General features: G+C 39.9%; 2 protein-coding genes across 3 annotated transcripts in view; both read left to right on the forward strand.

The window, feature by feature from the left end:
* LOC125226296 overlaps positions 1 to 19,847 on the forward strand; it is a 38,988-nt gene that overhangs the window by 5,668 nt on the left and 13,473 nt on the right. The window lies entirely within an intron of this gene.
* LOC125226295 (uncharacterized protein K02A2.6-like) lies at positions 5,246 to 10,244 on the forward strand. Of its 2 annotated transcripts, none has more exons than XM_048130233.1 (2): positions 5,246 to 6,264; positions 6,651 to 10,244. In XM_048130233.1, exon 2 carries the CDS (start codon positions 6,799 to 6,801, stop codon positions 9,529 to 9,531), a length of 2,733 nt encoding a protein of 910 aa, XP_047986190.1. In that variant the 5' UTR covers positions 5,246 to 6,264; positions 6,651 to 6,798; the 3' UTR covers positions 9,532 to 10,244. Both variants share the same exon structure in this region, with proteins under 2 accessions (XP_047986190.1, XP_047986191.1).

Here is a 19,847-nt window from a genome sequence, read left to right on the forward strand (position 1 = left end):
CCGGTATCGCTTACCCATTGACCAGTGACCATTCTCGTTTACTATAGGTACGAAGTGGAAAAAAAAAATGTTTTTAAAATGAACCTAAACATGCACTCAAAGTTTTTTTTTTTTTATTGACTAAAATACAAAATAATCAATTCTAAATAATCGATTAATATTTATTTAACAAATTTAACACATACACATACCAAGTTAAGAATATGGGCCAAATTGTCAAAATTGAGGTTCAAAAGTTCTAGCCCCTATAATAGCACAACTTGCCTTATCGCGCGCGAGTCCATACTTTAAGTCGCGCTTGATCTATGGACTCGCGCGCGACGAGGCAAGTTGTGTTAAAGGGTCTGATGTCGAGAGATGACAGTCAATGTACTGTGAAATGATTACATACACTCGATCTTCTTTATCCAATGTAATAAAATACAGCTTCGGTAAATAATACGACAACGGATCCTGTGGTTTGAGGCATCAATGGCATTGAAAGCGGCAAAGGAAAGTTAATAATAAAATATCCGCCCCATTTCCTCCTGACCACGACCGTAAACAGAAGCCCTGCTGATAAACAGGGAAGTATTTTATCAATGGACGAACGGGCTTCAATAGTCATGGATGAGTTACATGATGCCATAGATATGAAGACTATGAAGGCTACCAAAATCATACCTACTGGATTTATGTGTACAATGACGAGGTCATCTTCCTTATACGTTATCCCGGCTTTTGCCACGTCTCATGGGAGCTTGGGGTCCGCTTTGACAACCAATCTCAAGATTTGGCGTAGGCACTAGTTTTTACGAAAGCGACTGCCACTTGACCTTCCAACGAAGGGTAACTAGGCCTTATTGGGATTAGTCCGGTTTCCTCACGATGTTTTCCTTCATCAAAAAGCGACTGGAAAATATTAAATGACATATCGCCCATAAGTTCCGAAAAACTCTAGTAATCTAAAATACCCTATAATGGACGGTGATGCCATTATGGACAAAAAAACACAAATCCTTAAAAATAAGTATCTAAAATCAGTTTAAAAAAACTGACGGCAATGTACCATAAACTAGAGTTGTAGAGCTGCACGGGAAGCATGGTCGCGCGATAGACGATAAAATATCAGGCCGTCCCTATCGCACTTATAAATAGAGCGATAGGGAACGGCCTGCTATTTTATCGTCTATCGCGCGACCATGCTTCCCGTGCTGTTTCAATTAATTCGGTTATTTCTGAAGGATTTGGCGACAAGATAAAATTCACCAGTTTACTGAAAAAAATATAAAGCCGAATTCTTAATAATGTTGCTTACGAGCCGGGGTTCAAAGTGTTCAAACCCGCGACCTTAAGATTGACCTGGTAAAATCTATCTCAATTTGTCATTTGCTCACATTTAATAAATGGTAGAAAAGTTGAATTTTATTCACATGTGGGCAAAACATCTGATGCAATTTTGAGTTGTTTGCTTATGTTGAGCTGTTTTGAATGATAAATATATTATACATAGATGCCCCAACTGTTTGAAAACATGATATTACGTAAATTAAATTTACATAATTAAACAAAACTTCTATAGACTTTGTTCGACTTTAAGCTATTCAATTTTAGCAGCAAGACGCCCAATTTGGCGAAGTTGTAAAATCAATTAGCAATTCTTTTTCACTTTATCGTCCCGGGCATAGGTGACTGGGAAAATCCCATTATAACTTTTGACAAAACCGACGGAGCTGTTTCACCTTCAAAAACAGATTAAGAAAGGTTCAAGTAATAGGTAATTTTGCTCCTCTCAAGGACGGGACGTCTCCATGCTTGGGTACCTAGTTAAAAACGTCAAAATCGCTTGCGCTTCGTAAACGTATCGTAGCTGGGCATTTTCAATATTTGGGTCCCCTCAATTAGCAATAGTTGATAACAAAAATTAACTCGCTGTCAGTTTTGTGACGACAATTAAGCATAAAATCTGTCTAAAAATTTCCTTTTTAACATTCTGAATGTAGATTATCGCTTAAAGTTTATGTAATTAACACAAAAACAATAGTTGTGAGTGTGCACGGGAAAACGTCCCACTTTGTCAATTGCTATAAAGCCGCTTTGTCAGTTTATTCATATCAGGATACAAGTAAATCTCGCATTAATGGTAACCGACAAAGTGGGACGCTTTACTAAACACACTCACATTTTTATTGAAATTTCATGCTTAATTATCATCACGAAACTGACAGTGAGTTAATTTTTGTTAACAACTTACGCTAATTGGGGGGTCCCAAATTCTGAAAATGCCCATCATCTAGCTCTCCCTATCGGTGTTCTGGGGGGTTACCATGACGTACTAAAGACGTTCAGTTTAGGTTGAGAGAAAGAGACACAGCTATAGCAGTTACATAGCTCCGTCCCTCTCTCTCAACCTAAACAGAACGGCTTTAGCACGTCATGGTAACCCTCCTGTAGGGGCGCGACAGAGCCAGACTGCGCTTCGCTCGCCATCTAGCGTCAATGATTGTCACTTCTGCTGTGCCGGTTGGTTCGGGATTCAACCCTGCCGTCGTCAACTAGGCACGCTGCTGGACAATATTCCCTAAGATAAGAACATAGAGGAATAAGTAAGGGACGAGTTGTAACTCTATACATCAGTAAATGCGGGTTATTTGTATAGGCATAGTTAACAAACAAACAAACAAAGCATTTATTGCAAACATATAACATGTGGGAGTAATATGACCCTGCAAGGGCGCAGCAATCTTACAACTACTTAATAGTAGGTATATAAATAAATTATAAATTAGGTTTTACAAGTTATTAATAATACTTTTAGCTACTTAATTTTGTTTTAATAGGTATTAATTAAACATTCTGTCATCAAAAAAAACTCTTGCAATGTATAAAAGGTTTTGCTTATTAGATATGTGTTAAGGGACATCTAGCGACAATCACGCGTCAATCACGCGTCAAATAGCGTGAATTATCAGTACCACTACTCGATACTAGGTGGCAACTGTGTTTCGTCTGCCAAAAAAATAATATTAGAACAGTTTACAATTCACATTACAATTATTTGTGCCTCTTGGAATCGCCATCAATCCTTTCTCAAACCGATGGAAAGCGCCCTGACGGGTGAGGCTGGTTCCCGTGCAGAGAGGGCGCAACCGCGGATCCAGCTTCGTATGGCCAGCCTAGGCTCCAGGGGGGTCATGACCCCCCCCCCCCCCCCCCCCCGGATCCCTGGATCCGCGCATGAGAGGGCGGTGTCTTATGGGATTGAACTTGCCTACCTAAGTAAAATCGAGGCATCTTATGTTGAACACATCGCTAAGACTCAGCCAGTAGGAACAGCTGTACACAATTATTATGTTGTTCTGCTGATTTTTACTTCATTTGACTTTAAATACGTTCCCACCCACTTCGAGATTTTCATAGACTTCAAAGAGAATCGCGTTAATGTTTCCGACTCATTATTTCTCATTCCAAGGAAACCCTTAATTATTTCGCTTAGCAAACATCCCTCTTTACTTTGTACCAGTAATAGCTTACTTCTTAAGGCTCCTTATCTGAGTGCGTCTATCATCCCCTGCTCGTATTTCAAAAGTGAGTGCATTCGCCCTGTAATTTACATGTTTTCAGCTGATCAGGGTGCGTAGCCGAATGGCACAAACGCTCACGAAAGGCTCACTAAACGAAACGCTAGTAGATATCTATCTCTATCGCTCTTGCATATTGGCGCGACAGAGCCCGACTAACTGGCGCGGCGTTTCGTTTTCGTTTGGCGTCGGAGAAATGCCATTTCTCCGACGCCAAATGAAAGCGAAACGTAGTCCCACTCTGTCGCGCCAATACGCAAGAGCGATAGGGATAGATATATACGTTTCGTTTCACAAGCGTTTCGTGAGCGTTTGTGCCATTCGGCTACGCACCCTGTGGTGTTAAGTAACTAATTAAGTATTAATCCTTACCTATTAGTATTAGGTAAGGATGGTAAGAAGCTTCATATACAGGATGTATTCGCATTGCAGGGTGTGTTGTAGTGGGTCAGTATCGGTAGCTGCCAGATCCGTTCCATCGGGTACGTAATAGTACATTACATCAGAGGCCGGGAAAATGAGGATTTCCGGCCAAGTGGGTATATACGGCCGAGCGAGCGTGCGAGCGAGGCCGGATAGGGATACGAGGCCGGGAATCCGTTTTCACGCCGAGGCATGTATAGTGCTTTTCTCAAACATACAATGAAATAAAAAAAATGCTCTAAAGGACAATATTTTATAAAAAAAAGTTACTTTGCAGGCCTAGGCCTAAAAAATAATATGAAATCCCTTTATAGTCCTCTCGAGTTGTTGCGCCCAAAAAGCGATACTTCCCAGCCCATTTTAAGGAACGTAAAGACAATATTTCATTGCATGTTTGAGAAAAAACAATTTTAGAAGAACTTCTCTCGATTTCAAATGAATTAAGATTGGAGTTAACCTATAGATTTTTTAATACCCGTGATATTCGGTTTTACGTGTCAACATGATATAAGTAACACAAATGAAAATGGGATTGAAAATATTTCTTTCTTTTTAAAACGTAGTTCAATCTACATTGATAAATGAACACATATTTCCATGTCCATCACTTAGACGGCTGGCAGTCCTCAACTCTGCGTTTCTTCAGAAACTTCCTGCCTCACAGAGCTAAACTGTGGAATAAACTGTGGCCTGCGGCATTTCTGGATCGAGACGACCAACCTTGAAGAAAAGAACGCACACCCACCTTAAACACCGTGGCAATGCACCTCTTACCTTTCTGGTGTCTCGGGTGTCCATGGGCGGCAGTGATCGCTTACCATCAGGCGACCTGTCTGCTTGTTTGCCCCCTTTCACATAGTAATCCATACTTCCATCCATACTTAATATTATAAATAGGAAAGTGTGTGTGTCTGTTTGTTTGTCCGTCTTTCACGGCAAAACGGAGCGACGAATTGACGTGATATTTTAAGTGGAGATAGTTGAAGAGATGGAGAGTGACCTAGGCTACATGTTGTCTCTTTAAAACATAAATGTTAGGATAGTTGTGTTGTAGGGATAGTTGAAGAGATGGAGAGTGACCTAGGCTACATGTTGTCTCTTTAAAACATAAATGTTAGGATAGTTGTGTTGTAGGGATAGTTGAAGAGATGGAGAGTGACCTAGGCTACATGTTGTCTCTTTAAAACATAAATGTTAGTGTTATATATGTAGGTAGACATATAATCCTTACGATGTTCAGTTGGAATAAATCTGTCAACCTAACGGGCGTTTCCTTTAACCACCAGTTCCAAATTTAACATTGGCTGACGAGGAAATATATTATTAGTGCAATAAAATGGCTAAAACCGTGGGAAAAGTCGCGTGCTTCGAGATGGATGGTGGAAATTGGCAAACTTATTGTGATCGGCTGGATATGTATTTTTTGGTAAATAAGGTGGAGGATAACATGAAGCTGCCGACGCTGATCAGCTGTATAGGAGACTCCGCGTATGAGCTGATGGTCAATCTGTGCAGCCCGAAGAAACCGTGTGACTGCAAATACGACGAAGTGATTAAAGTGATGGCTAATTATCTACAGCCGAAACCGTCGGTAGTAGCCGAAAGGTTCAAATTCCGTCAATGTCGACAGAGTAGCGGCCAATCTGTAGCTAATTTTATGGCGGAATTGAAGAAAGCGTCCAAGTATTGTGATTTTGGTGCTAATCTGGACGATAATATGAGAGACCAATTTGTGTGTGGCATAAATAGTGATTTTGTTAGGCAGCGATTGTTTGCGGAGGAAAGTCTATCTTATAGCAAGGCGGTTACGATTGCTACTACGCTGGAGGCGGCCGAACGGGATTCACATGCAATCGGAGATAAGGATAATGCTAGTGACAAAAATGATGTAAAATCAGTACATAAGATTCAACCGGTCAGTGCGGGACGTAGTCTATGCGAGGCGTGCGGCGACCCTCATCATAAACAAAGCGAGTGCAAATTTAGTCAATATGTGTGTGACGTGTGCAAAATTAGGGGCCATTTACGTAGGATGTGCCCGCAAGTTATGCGTGGCAGCAGTTTTGGGGCTAATCGTCGTGGCAATGGGGGCCGCGGGGCGGCGAACCGCGCGCGGTCATGGCGCGGGGGCTGGAGCGGCCGAGGCGGAGGCGCCAGGTCCGGCTTGCATTGGGTGCAAGGCCGGGACGCGGAGGCCGAGCAGGAGGATTTCATGGAGAGCGAGCGTGAACGGGACGGCGAAGCAGTTGTGAATTTGATGTCGTTAAACAAGTACAAGCCGGTGTGTATTCCTATTCATGTAAATGATCAAGTTTTGACTATGGAGGTGGACACGGGGTCAGCAATATCATGCATAAGTAGTACAACCTATTATAAATATTTTGCTAACTGTACCATGCACCCGTGTCGACTTTTACTCAGGTTTTATGATGGGTCCGGTATCCGGCCCCTGGGTTATTTGAAAGTAGACGTAGTTTACAAGAATAAAAGGAAAAACCTGGATTTATATGTAATTAATAATGGTTGTACTAGTTTGTTAGGCCGCCAATGGCTCGCTGAGCTGGGTATAGATATACCACCCTTTACGGTATATAATTTTAGTGTAGAGGACGGGTCTGTGATTAAATCGGGGGATAAAGAAACTTTAATTTCGGATGTACTTTCCAGGCATAAGCCGTTATTCGAGGAGGCGTTGGGCCGGTACACCGGGGGCAAGGCGTCGCTGTGTGTGCGCGAGGGGGCTCAGCCGATTTTCTGCCGCGCGCGCCCTCTGCCGTACGCGCTGCGCGCGCGCCTCGACGCCGAGCTGGACGCCATGCTGGCGGCTGGCGTCATCGAGCCCGTCGACCACTCTGACTGGGCCACTCCTCTCGTCATTGCCAGGAAAGCGGACGGAGGTATCAGGGTATGCGCTGACTATAAGATTACATTAAATAAAGTGTTATTAGTCGATAGGTACCCGGTTCCAAAGATAGAAGATTTGTTTACGAATTTAAGTAATAACTCGTATTTCACGAAGTTAGATTTGTCACATGCATATAATCAGTATGAATTGGACGAGGCGTCAAAATGTTATACGGTGATAAATACGCACCGTGGGTTATTTAAATATAATCGGTTAGTGTACGGGCTCTCGTCTAGCCCTGGGATTTTTCAAAAGATGATGCAATCGGTTCTACAGGGAATTCCGAACGTTCTGAATTTCTTAGACGATATCTTGATTACAGGGGCGGACTTAGATGATCATTTAAAAACAATAAATGAGGTATTTAGTAGACTAGAAAGTTGTGGATTAAAATTAAAGAAAAGTAAGTGCGTATTCCTAGCCGATAAAGTAACGTTTTTAGGCTTCAAGGTCGATAAACGGGGCGTGAGTGTGGACCCGGAGAAAATAAAACCTATACTAGAAATGAGCGCTCCAAAGAATGTGGCCGAACTGCGTTCATTTTTGGGCATGGTTAATTTTTATGGTAAGTTCGTGCGTAATTTGAGTTCGTATTTATATCCGTTATACCAGTTAGTCAAGAAAGGGGTACATTGGCGTTGGGGTAAGGAGGAAGAGGCAGCATTCAGGCAGGTTAAAAGGCTATTGTGCAGCACAGACGTGCTAGTGCATTTTGATATTTCACAACAGTCGGTGGTTACCTGTGACGCGAGTGCGCATGGCCTGGGAGCCGTGCTGGCCATGCGCGGGCCCGACGGCACCGAGCGCGTCGTGGCTTATGCCTCGCGTTCGCTGACGGCGCACGAGTTACACTACAGCCAAATTCATAAGGAGGCGTTAGCGATCGTGTTTGCCGTGAGTAAGTTTCACCAGTACCTTTATGGTCGTAAGTTTACACTGCGTACGGACCATAAACCGCTGGTGAGTATTTTTGGGCCTAATTGCGGCGTGCCTGTTACCGCCGCGAGTCGACTGCAGCGCTGGGCAATAGTGCTTTCAGCTTACGATTTTGATATCGAGTACGTTTCAACGGAAAAAAATACGGCAGATGCTCTGTCCCGGTTAATTAAGTCGCACAAGGATGAAATGGGAGAAGAGGCGGGCCAGATACCGGAACAGACTTACCTTCACTTTGCCGCTGATGCTTTATTACTAGACTATAATAAATTAAAAACCTCAACGGCCTCGGATCCGATTTTAGGCAGAGTTTTAGGCTATATTAAGAACGGATGGCCCTCAGAGTGCGAAATTAGAGAGTTAAATCCTTATTTTAATAGGAAAGACGAATTATATACAGAACTAGGTTGTGTCTTATGGGGTCATCGGGTGGTGATTCCAATATCTTGCAGGGAGAAAGTGTTAAGGGAACTTCATGAACCCCACATGGGTATCGTGAAGACAAAGAGCTTAGCGCGGGGCTATGTATGGTGGCCGGGGGTTGATGAGGCTATCGAGGCGCGATGTCGCGAGTGCGGCGTGTGCGCCGCCGCGTCCAGCGCGCCGCCGGCGCACGCGCCGAGGCTGTGGGCGTGGCCAGATAGGCCGTGGACTAGGATACATCTCGATTTTCTTGGCCCGATCCGAGGTAAGACATATCTCATAATCGTGGACGCTTATTCAAAGTGGATTGAGGCTATAGGAATGAGTAGCACTTCCGCGGCTGCGGTGATACGTGTACTTAGGGAATTGTGGTCTAGGTTCGGCATTCCTAAACAGGTGGTTAGCGACAATGGGCCTCCATACACGAGTTCCGAATTTAAAAAATTCTTATCAGTCAACGGCGTGGACCAGGTACTATCGGCACCCTACCATCCTGCCTCGAATGGAGCCGCCGAGAGCGCGGTTAAGATTTGTAAAGCGGTAATTTTAAAATCCTTTAAGGAAAATGTAGACGCGGAGACCGCACTTTGTAGATTTCTTTTACAATATCGGAATACTGAGCATAGCACGACCGGAGAGAGCCCTGCAAGACTCCTACAGGGCCGCTCATTACGAAATAGGTTAGATTGTTTAAGACCAGATCGTAGTGATCATGTCCGAGCGGCGCAGGAGCGGCAGCGGCGCGCGGCGGGCGGCGTCGAGCGCGAGCTGCGCGCCGGGGACCCAGTCTGGGTACGACAGTATCGCGGTAACGATAAATGGTTGCCGGGTATGGTACGAGATAGGCGCGGAGATACTGATTATATCGTTGACACTAGCAATGGAACCGGGGTTCACAGGCATATTGACCAATTGAAGAATAGGAGAGTATCGCTAAATAACGGGGGAGGTAATGTAGCTAAGCGCAACTCGTTGATATTTCCTGGCAATGACGACTCGGTCCCTCAGCCGGATGTGGAGGAACCGGGGGCGATGGGCTCGCCCAGCACCAGCGGGGACCATGAGCGGGAGTGTAGCGCTGAGCCGGTAGGGGTGGCGTCAGCCGCGTCCCCAAGTGCACACACGGCGGTTCCATGTACCGGTGGGAGTCCCAACATATCACCCGACCCATCCTCTGTGCATTTGCCTCCTGACAGTCCAGTCAAGGAGCTCAGAGTGCCTAGAATCCGCAAACCCCCATTCAGATTTGGGTTTGAAGATTTGTTTGTTATTAGCAATAAGTAGGTAGTAGGTACATAATAATAGCGATTAGTACCTAGGTAATATAAATAAATATTTAGAGTTAAAGACTATACCAGGTTACAATATTTGCAATCTCTTGCTTGTCAATAAATAGCTCCGTAGTAGTTGGTATGTAAATGTAAACTAGGTTATAAGTAGTCTTTATATGTTTAGTACCTGCCACCATATTATAACTGGACTTTTATAATCCCTTTGTTAACCAGTATACTGACGATGTAGGTACAAACAACAACAGACTTAACTAACCATCGGTAGACTTTATGTCCTTGTAATAGGGATTACAAATGTACAGCTAACAGTGGTGCCGATGAGTTAGTAACTATGCGTTGTCCTTGATAAGTTGATTTTCTGCACGTGTTATAGTTGGCCCTAGTATACCTATACCTCTATACTGTACCTATATATGTTTAGAGTAAGTAAGTAGTTTTGTAAAGTTGTACCTAAAGTTATTCGTAAACGCTTGCGGGCCAGGATTAACTAATAATCGTTGTCTCTATTTGGCACAGTCGAAGACCGGTCCGTAACCCTTTATGGATAAGGGACATACGTGTATTATATTATAGGATTATATTATATATATAGTTACTCATACTAGCTTATTGTATGAATTAAAGGTGGAGGTGTTATATATGTAGGTAGACATATAATCCTTACGATGTTCAGTTGGAATAAATCTGTCAACCTAACGGGCGTTTCCTTTAACCACCAGTTCCAAATTTAACAGTTAGGATAGTTGTGTTGTAGGGATAGTTGAAGAGATGGAGAGTGACCTAGGCTACATGTTGTCTCTTTAAAACATAAATGTTAGGATAGTTGTGTTGTAGGGATAGTTGAAGAGATGGAGAGTGACCTAGGCTACATGTTGTCTCTTTAAAACATAAATGTTAGGATAGTTGTGTTGTAGGGATAGTTGAAGAGATGGAGAGTGACCTAGGCTACATGTTGTCTCTTTAAAACATAAATGTTAGGATAGTTGTGTTGTAGGGATAGTTGAAGAGATGGAGAGTGACCTAGGCTACATGTTGTCTCTTTAAAACATAAATGTTAGGATAGTTGTGTTGTAGGGATAGTTGAAGAGATGGAGAGTGACCTAGGCTACATGTTGTCTCTTTAAAACATAAATGTTAGGATAGTTGTGTTGTAGGGATAGTTGAAGAGATGGAGAGTGACCTAGGCTACATGTTGTCTCTTTAAAACATAAATGTTAGGATAGTTGTGTTGTAGGGATAGTTGAAGAGATGGAGAGTGACCTAGGCTACATGTTGTCTCTTTAAAACATAAATGTTAGGATAGTTGTGTTGTAGGGATAGTTGAAGAGATGGAGAGTGACCTAGGCTACATGTTGTCTCTTTAAAACATAAATGTTAGGATAGTTGTGTTGTAGGGATAGTTGAAGAGATGGAGAGTGATAATAGGCTACTTTTTACACGACTGCCCCAAAAAAAGAGTGTATTGTTTTCAGCGTTCATGTTTGTATGTAAGTATGTATGTATGTGAGTTTCTTTGTTCCACCATAACTTCTGAATGCCTTAACCGATTTCAATGAGTGATGTATCATTGGAATCCTTACGTCACCCCAATGAACATAGGATATGTGACGTCACTTAAAATTCAATATGGCGGGCGTATTACGTCAAAATGCGCATTTTCATCTTTTCAGTTCGCTTTAAAACCGCAGTCGTGTTTTTTAATTTTTTAATTATTTATTTTATTGTCCCTTTCCAACCCCCCCCCCCCTACCTTCCTGAAACGGGGGATGGATGTTTGTATAGAGCATTCCGCAATTTTCGAATTCAACGCGAGCGTATAGTAGAGGAGTGGAATGAGAATTTGTATGGGGGGGGTCATAATAATTCCCACAGAACCGAAGTTTGGTTTTTTTAGTTCTTTGTGTGTGTCTTTTTGACATACTAAAAATATAGTAAAATATATTTATGCAAAATGTGTTTTTTCGACCGCCAAAAGTTGTATGAAAAATTACTATGGAAAAAAAATCCTAAAATTTAAAAATCGTCTCTGGTATCAACTTATGGGGAATTAGGCGGCAAACCAAACTTCGGTTCTGTGGTAATTATTATGACCCCCAAGGCTATATCTCCTCTACTAGTAGCCGCGGGCTCATGTAAGCTAGTAGTATAATAATTAAGACTACAAAGAAAACAATTTACGTAATTTGTGTTACCAAGCCTATTTCTTTCAAGTTTACGCTCCCGTAGTTCCTCAACAATTAACTTCTGCCTAGTTACGAGTTACCAACGTTTATTATAAATAATTAAATCATAAAGAAGCTCCGGCCTTGAGCAGGTCAAGTTAATAACCGCGTCAAAATAATCGATTTCCAACAAAAGCAGAACTTTCCGTATCTTATCGTTTGCACCTGACGCAATATTTTCCAATCGAGTTACTTTGGTTACGCCACAATGGCTACTTTGTAAGAATTCGAGATAATTTACCTTTTGTGTGAATTACTACGTCTATCACAGTATTCAGTTAACAATTGTGATATTGGCAATAACGACATAAAGCGTGTGCCTTTGCAATATTTTGAAAGTTCTGTAGCAGTTATTGTGATATTATAACTAAGTATTACAGCTGTAGCTGCAATAGCGTTATATATAACACTAAGGAATAAACCCAATTAAAATATATGTAAGTAAGTACATGTAAAAGTTAAAAATGAGCGCTATCTCGCCAACAAACTGCAAGACAGTTTGGCGAGAAACATAAGTGTGAATAATATAATGTACTTATTTGTTAAACAAAAAAAAATAAATGAGATACTAGCTTTTGTCCGGGGCTTCGGTCGCGTTAAATTTGAAAATTAAGGAATGCTCCATACAAACTTCCACCCCCCAATTTTAGGGGAGTGGGGGGTCAGAAAGGGACATAAAGTAGCCTATGTCACTCTCCATCTCTTCAACTATCTCCACTTAAAAAATCACGTCAATTCGTCGTTCCGTTTTGCTGTGGAAGACGGACAAACACACACACACACACACACACACACTTTCCCATTTATAATATCAGTATGGAAGTATGGATTAATATGATATTTTTTTGGAAACAGGTAAAGCATTTGACTACAAGCACACCGGGAAAGTGCCGATGCATTCTAGGATTGAGCATCACCCTCCTTGTGTTATCTCGGCATTTGTCACGGCTTATAGGAGCCGCTTTGACAACTAATCCCAAGATTTGGCGTAGGCACTAGTGTTATTGTAATTATGAATTACTTATGTAAATGATTTACCATGAATAAACTATTGAATCTTGAATCTTACGAAAGCGACTGCCATCTGACCTTCCAACCCGACGGGTACTCCGGTTTCCCAAAAATTGTCTATCTACTCTTGATTACAAGGCCGAGATATTACGGGCCATTTAATGACCTGCTTCATTTCATATTTTATATAAATGCGGTTTTTCGCAGAAGCAAGGTTTACATGGACGCAAAGAAAACTAGAGATGGCCCAAATATACCATCAGGTATTCGATATTCGCCTATTCGGCCACTTAGCCGAATACTTCGGTATTCGGCACGAATATAGTTTATTATTCCATGTCTTCCCTAGACGAAATATTTTCAAACGAATCGAAATATTTTCCATGTTTTACAACGTTACCTAGAGTGTCATAAGTGTCCAATGCGACTATAATTGCCGTAAAACTAAGTGGCGACTGATGCTATAGTACTATCCTTTTCTATTAGACTTATATTGACCGGGATATAGACCGTGATTACCGTGATCATGATGCATGCAACTGCGTCGAAATATCGGGAGCTCGACAAAAATCAAAAAGGTAATCACGGTCTACATCCCGGTCAATATAAGTCTAATGAAAATAACCGTGAATCATTCAATAGTAGAGCGGCGAGAGGGTCTCGGAAAAAGTTGATGTGACTGGAGAGATACTGCTGACAAGTGGTATCGTTGTGATCGGTAGACTTTACTGAGTACGAAATAATGACTTGTCGCATTCTCAGACTGTGGGGGGGTTAACTATGACGTCACAAAGATCGCGATCCCGGGTTTCAATTTTTTGTCACTTTGTCAAGAACCCCTTATCCAATTTTGAAAAATGAGGTGTCGATTGAAAGCGTATAACATGCTGATTAAGATTTCTTATATGTGAAAAGTATAGTTTTGTTAGTTATTTTTTAATTAACAATAATGCAAACAATACTTTTTTTTACTCTCTTTTTTTATATTTGTGACTCAAAAAGGCAATGAAAACGGCCACTTAGCTAAAAAATATGTTATATAAATCATTTAACTACATTATTAAGCTATCTGTTGCTTTTTAAATTTCTACGATCGGATAATAAATAAGCAAACTACAAGCACATACCTGTAGGCGGGGAGTACCGCTTGACACGCGTTCCCATACATTCGGCGTCTACCAAATTACACCTCGTGCAAAATTCGTTTCAAACAGATATACCTCTAATCTTATTCATCGTAACCTATCAATATTGGTATCATTTGAAAGTACAATTAAAGTACTTTAAGAAACAATGTCAATCATTTTCTTAAAATCAATAACCGCCAGTCTGCGGTGGTTACAAAGGAAAAAAGTGGGTATGCAATTTGACTGGTTTCCTAGGTTTGATACCCTAGACGAGTTTAAAAGGGGAGGTAAAGGTGACATATAGGTTGTTCTCTGGCCTAAAAGCTACACAGAGGGTCAGGGGAGAAAAAACTAGGGTTTAAGTTTAGTTTTAAGTTATTTTTTCTTTTATTTGTTGATTTTATTGTGTTTATTTTTTTTGTAATTTTATCAAGGATACCGTTGGTTTCTTTTGCTGAAAATTCCCTTTTTTATGAGAAATCTGATGAATTTCATGGCATTTTCCGATAGAGACTAAAATTAACTTTCAAATAAGGCCACATAGTCATACTTTTACTTATATAATATTAAGGGTAATACCAAGTAATACCGTTTGAACTCAAACGACTTAGAGGTGCGGTTTTTTGACCCAGTAGGTATTAAAAAGTAATCGTAAAATCAAAACGATTGGACTTCGGTCGTTATACACATTAAATCACTAAAATGAAGTTACCTATAATGTTTTAGTAATTATAATCATCACTTTTAGCCACTTTTCTCAAAACATAATTATTCAACAGAAGTCAAGATAAGATTAAGAACATATTTATTATTAATAATGCGTTATAAATATGGAATAGTTGTTGGGGTACACTTGTTAAGTACATGCAGCTCCTGCAAATACACTCAGTGTCAAAAAAATCACACATCTCAATCGTTTGCGTTGAAGCATTATTGACCCATATATTAGAGAGAGAGCAATAAGGCGCGCAGGGCGCCTCGTAATACTATGTGTGGCACTGCGGAACCAGTGAAGTCAGGTCTATGGATTGCTACACTGCTGTCCCGCTTGCACTACTCCGCCGGGGCTATTACACTGAGAGAAATTTGCATTGTGAATTTAACAAGTTCGACTTGTTGCGGTTTATCCGTTTGAATCAGCCAAACGTATGTTTAAAACAATATGTGTCAGGTTGTTTTTATAAAATCGACTTGTTGATTCAAATATATTGCCGATTCAAATGACAAGTAGCTTGTTGTTTGAACCAAAGAGCACGTAGGCGCTATTTTAATCAAAAAACTTGTTGAACGAACATGAAAACTGGTTGTATTTTCTCTCAGTGTACCCTTAATATTATATAAGTAAAAGTATGACTATGTGGCCTTATTTGAAAGTTAATTTTAGTCTATATCGGAAAATGCCATGAAATTCGTCGCATTTCTCATAAAAAAGGGCATTTTCACAAAAAGAAACCAGCATGTATTCTTGATAAAATTACAAAAAAATTAAACACAATAAAATCAACAAATAAAAGAAAAAATAACTTAAAACTAAACTTAAACCCATATGTCACCTTTACCTCCCCTTTTAAACTCGTCTAGGGTATCAAACCTAGGGAACCAGTCAAATTGCATCCCCGCTTTTTTTCTTTGTAACCACCGTAGACTGGCGATTATTGATTTTAAGAAAATGGTTGACATTGTTTCTTAAAGGACTTTAATTGTACTTTCAAATGATACCAATATTGATAGGTTACGATGAATAAGATTAGAGGTATATCTGCTTGAAATGAATTTTGCGCGAGGTGTAATTTGGTAGACGCCGAATGTATGGGACCGCGTGTCAAGCGGTACGCCCCGCCTACAGGTATGTTCTTGTAGTTTGCTTATTTATTATCCGATCGTAGAAATTTAAAAAGCAACAGATAGCTTAATAATGTAGCTAAATGATTTATATAACATATTTTTTAGCTAACTGGCCGTTTTCATTGCCTTTTTGAGTCACAAAAATAAAAAAGGGAGTAAAAAAAAAAGTATTTTTTGCATTATTGTTAATTAAAAAATAACTAAGAAAACTATACTTTTCACATATAAGAAATCTTAATCAGCATGTCATACGCTTTCAATCGACACCTCATTTTTCAAAATTGGATAAGGGGTTCTAGACAAATTGGCAAAAAATTGAAACCCGGGACCGCGATCTTTGTGACGTCATAGTTAACCCCCCCACAGTCTGAGAATGCGACAAGTCATTATTTAGTACTCAGTAAAGTCTACCGATCACAACGATACCACTTGTCAGCAGTATACTCTCCAGTCACATCAACTTCAAAACTAGACGACTTTTTTCAATTCCGCCGCCTTACTACAAAGTTAGTTAGTTAGTTTTATTGGGCATTTTCCGCAAGTCGACATCCATTGTGCCTATTTTGCGTGAAATAGACGGGGTAGCACTACTCCAACCACCCTAGCTCCTCTACGAATCCTAGCAGTGTTTTCAGGTTGCTAAATACCTCTTTCAGTGTGTTTGGCGTACTAGATACTTGTTCCTATATACTTCTACCTGTTTACACTCTAGAAGAAAGTGTTTGGTGGTTTCTTCTGCTTCCATGCACGCTCTGCACATGGGGCTATCGGTTATACCTATGTTGTTGAAATTGAGCCGAAACATGTCGAACGCTATATCGACTTAATACGTGAGTAACCCGCTTAAAATATTTTTAAATATGTATGAGTCTCACGGGAGTTTTATAGTTATACCTATGTTATTGAATCATTCAAAACTCTTATCCTTTTCTATCTCACTGTGTCACCATTAACATAAAAGAGATAGCAATACGACTTCAGTCGCCAGTTACTTTTGTGGCGAGTATAGTGGCCACGAATAATCGGATTTCTTCCTAGAGAGGGCGCCGAATATCCGGTATCCGGTCCAAATCCCTATTTGGGGCATCCCTAAAGAAAACACATCATTAGCGGTTCGCGGTAAAACTTTTTATTTAAGTTTGTAAAGCGGAACGCGATTACTTAAGAGCGAGCTATTCAAGAGAATAAATACCCCGGTTAGGAGAAGTTTGCACGGACTTTAGATGCTATCCAAATAGTAGGTGCGCTAACTATTAATTATGATTAGTAGCTGGTTTCTAGGAATTAGTTACCTAATATAATGGTAAAGATCACTTTTTAACATAGAGGAATAAGTAACTCCATACATTAGTAAATGCGGTTTTATTTGTATAGGCATAGTAAAGTGACATCTAGTGACAATCACGCGTCAACTAGCCTAAATTATCAGTACTGCTACTTGTCAATAGATGTCGTGATGAACGAAAAATCTAATGATCACCAATTTTTAGCTAATATTACTAAACTATTAATCAGTAATTATTCTGTTTTCAATTCCTTCTGCTTGTAATATAAGTTGTAAACTGGGGGCCGATTTTTCAGTCTCACGGCGTTCGAATTCAGAAAATTGTCACTGAAAATAATAGGCAATTCACCGTTTTCAACCGGTATTTTAGTGACAGTGAGACTCAAAAATCGGCCCCCTGTTCTAATATTAAATTTTTGGTAGACGAGACACAGTTGCCACCTAGTATATAGTAGTGGTACTGATAATTCACGCTATTTAGAATAGAATAGAATAGAATATACTTTATTTAACATCAAATTGGACAAATACAAGATAGAGGTACAACACAAACTAGATGCTAAATGGGATCCCACTCAGCATGTTGCCAACTTGCCACGGCAAGCCGAGGCGCTGATTTTCAGTGGTACCCTGACTTAATAAACTAAGCTAACAACTAAACTAAAACTAGAACGAGCGACAGCACAAACATCACGTTTACAAACATCATATTTGACGCGTGATTGACGTGTGATTGTCACTAGATGTCACTTAACTGTGCCTATACAAATAACCCGCATTTACTGATGTATGGAGTTGCAACTCTTCCTTTACTTATTCCTCCCGAGTTGAGCCCGAAAAAACGTGGCAATTTCAAAAAAATTGGAGCTGGCAACACATTGATAACATGGTTTCTTTTTTATTATTTCTAATTTATTTACAGCACTTACTTTGCTAATTTGTATGGTGTTATTCATTATTATTTATAGATTTCGATGTTAACTTTTACCGAAATTCGTTAAACGGACAGTCACACTGACAGATGACAATCGATGATATGACATCCAGAGTTGCTGTTTTAAAAAAATACTGGGTTCAACTTTCATTAGCCAGACTCTATGGGAGTGATTTTCTCTGTGTAATAAAGTTTTAGGACCTAACGGTTTATTCATTTTTTTACCCCCGCCGCAAAAACGACGGGGTGTTATAAGTTTGACGTGTCTGCCTGTCTGTCCGTCTGTCTGTCTGTCTGTCTGTCTGTCTGTCTGTGTGTGTGTCTGTCTGTGGCATCGTGGCTCCCGAACGGATGAACCGATTTAGATTTAGTTTTTTTTTGTCGGATAGCTGAGTTAGTCGGGAGTGTTCTTAGCCATGTTTCATGAAAATCGGTCTACTATGTCGCGGTCGGGGTTTTTTCAAAATTTTAATTTTGTGTTTAGGTTATTATTAGGTACGACTTTAGTCACAAACATGTCCTTAAGTTGTCCAGTTATATCTGTGCTTATTTTTAAAATTTTCTGTAGGTACCAGAGTGGCACTTTCGCGTCTCATGGTTAGCCAACTACTCGAAGTTAGATAACAACACATTCTTTAACTCAATAAAATTGTTTAATTAATATTATTACGTCCTAAATTGATCTTAAAATACAAATCGCGAGTGAACAATACAGTGATTCTAAGTAGATTTATTTTATTTTATTATGAGATAGTAATAGGCACTGTTAGAAAAAGAAGATAATATTCGTAAGTAGTATAAATAGTAGGTAAATACCTATAGTACATTACGATACGAGTGCGAAAAAAAGGAAGTTCGAAACGAGTGGCGATAAATTAAAATACACACTATTCGCACGTGTATCGTACGACGTCTTTCAGTACAGATGGCCCTCTGAAGTTTTTTAATCATTTCATATCTTGTTATTTTAAAAACTCCCTTCGGTCGTGTTTTAATTTATCGCCACTCATTTCGAACTTCCTTTTTTACGAACTTGTATCGTAATGTACTATTCGTTCTTGTGCTACGCGAACAGGTCGCGACGACACGAATGGTACACCGCGCGCCACGGAACGATTTGCACCGAATCATTTGTTCCGTGCCTTCAATATAAGTTACCTAATTTAACCACCGAGATAAATGTAGCGTGAAGTTATTGGATTCCAATAATTTTATTTTAGAAACAGACGTTCCTTTAGTATGAGACTTTCAAGGGGTAACGAGTTCAAACCCCAGCTCGTACAGTCATAACATTTTTTCGGAACTTATGTATTATTTGATATTTGCCAGTCTCAGTAACGTTTTGGTGAACTGCACAAAAAACTTGTATTATTTGATATTTGTCAGTCTCTTTTTGGTGAAGAAAAACTTTGAGTGGGATGAATTCTAATAGAGCAGAACTTACCTCGATTGGAAGGTCTTAAAGCAAATTGTAAGAACTAGAATTAATCTTTGCCAAATCCTGGGATAAAGTGCCAAAGTGGACCCAAGACAATGCCAGGATAACACACGGAAGTAGAAGACAAACGCATTCATAGACATAGACATAGACATTTTATTAATAATATTATAAATATTACACGTTCATCAATAAAATTATTTAACAGCAATTACATTAAGATTATTACAATTTCAGTCTAGTTATAATTTCGAATTTTTAATTGAAAGATGCATTCATTGATTATATTACATATGATATGTCATTTAGATTTGTTAATTTGATTTTATACATAATTATTATTTTATTCTAATATAAGTTATTTGGTAGGTCAAAGAAATCTTTTATGTCATAGAAGGAGTATTCTAAGAGCCACCTTCTTAACTTTTTTAAAAATTGGTGGGTAC

Source organism: Leguminivora glycinivorella, chromosome 5 (genome assembly GCF_023078275.1).
Source record: "Leguminivora glycinivorella isolate SPB_JAAS2020 chromosome 5, LegGlyc_1.1, whole genome shotgun sequence".
Taxonomy (NCBI): domain Eukaryota; kingdom Metazoa; phylum Arthropoda; class Insecta; order Lepidoptera; family Tortricidae; genus Leguminivora; species Leguminivora glycinivorella.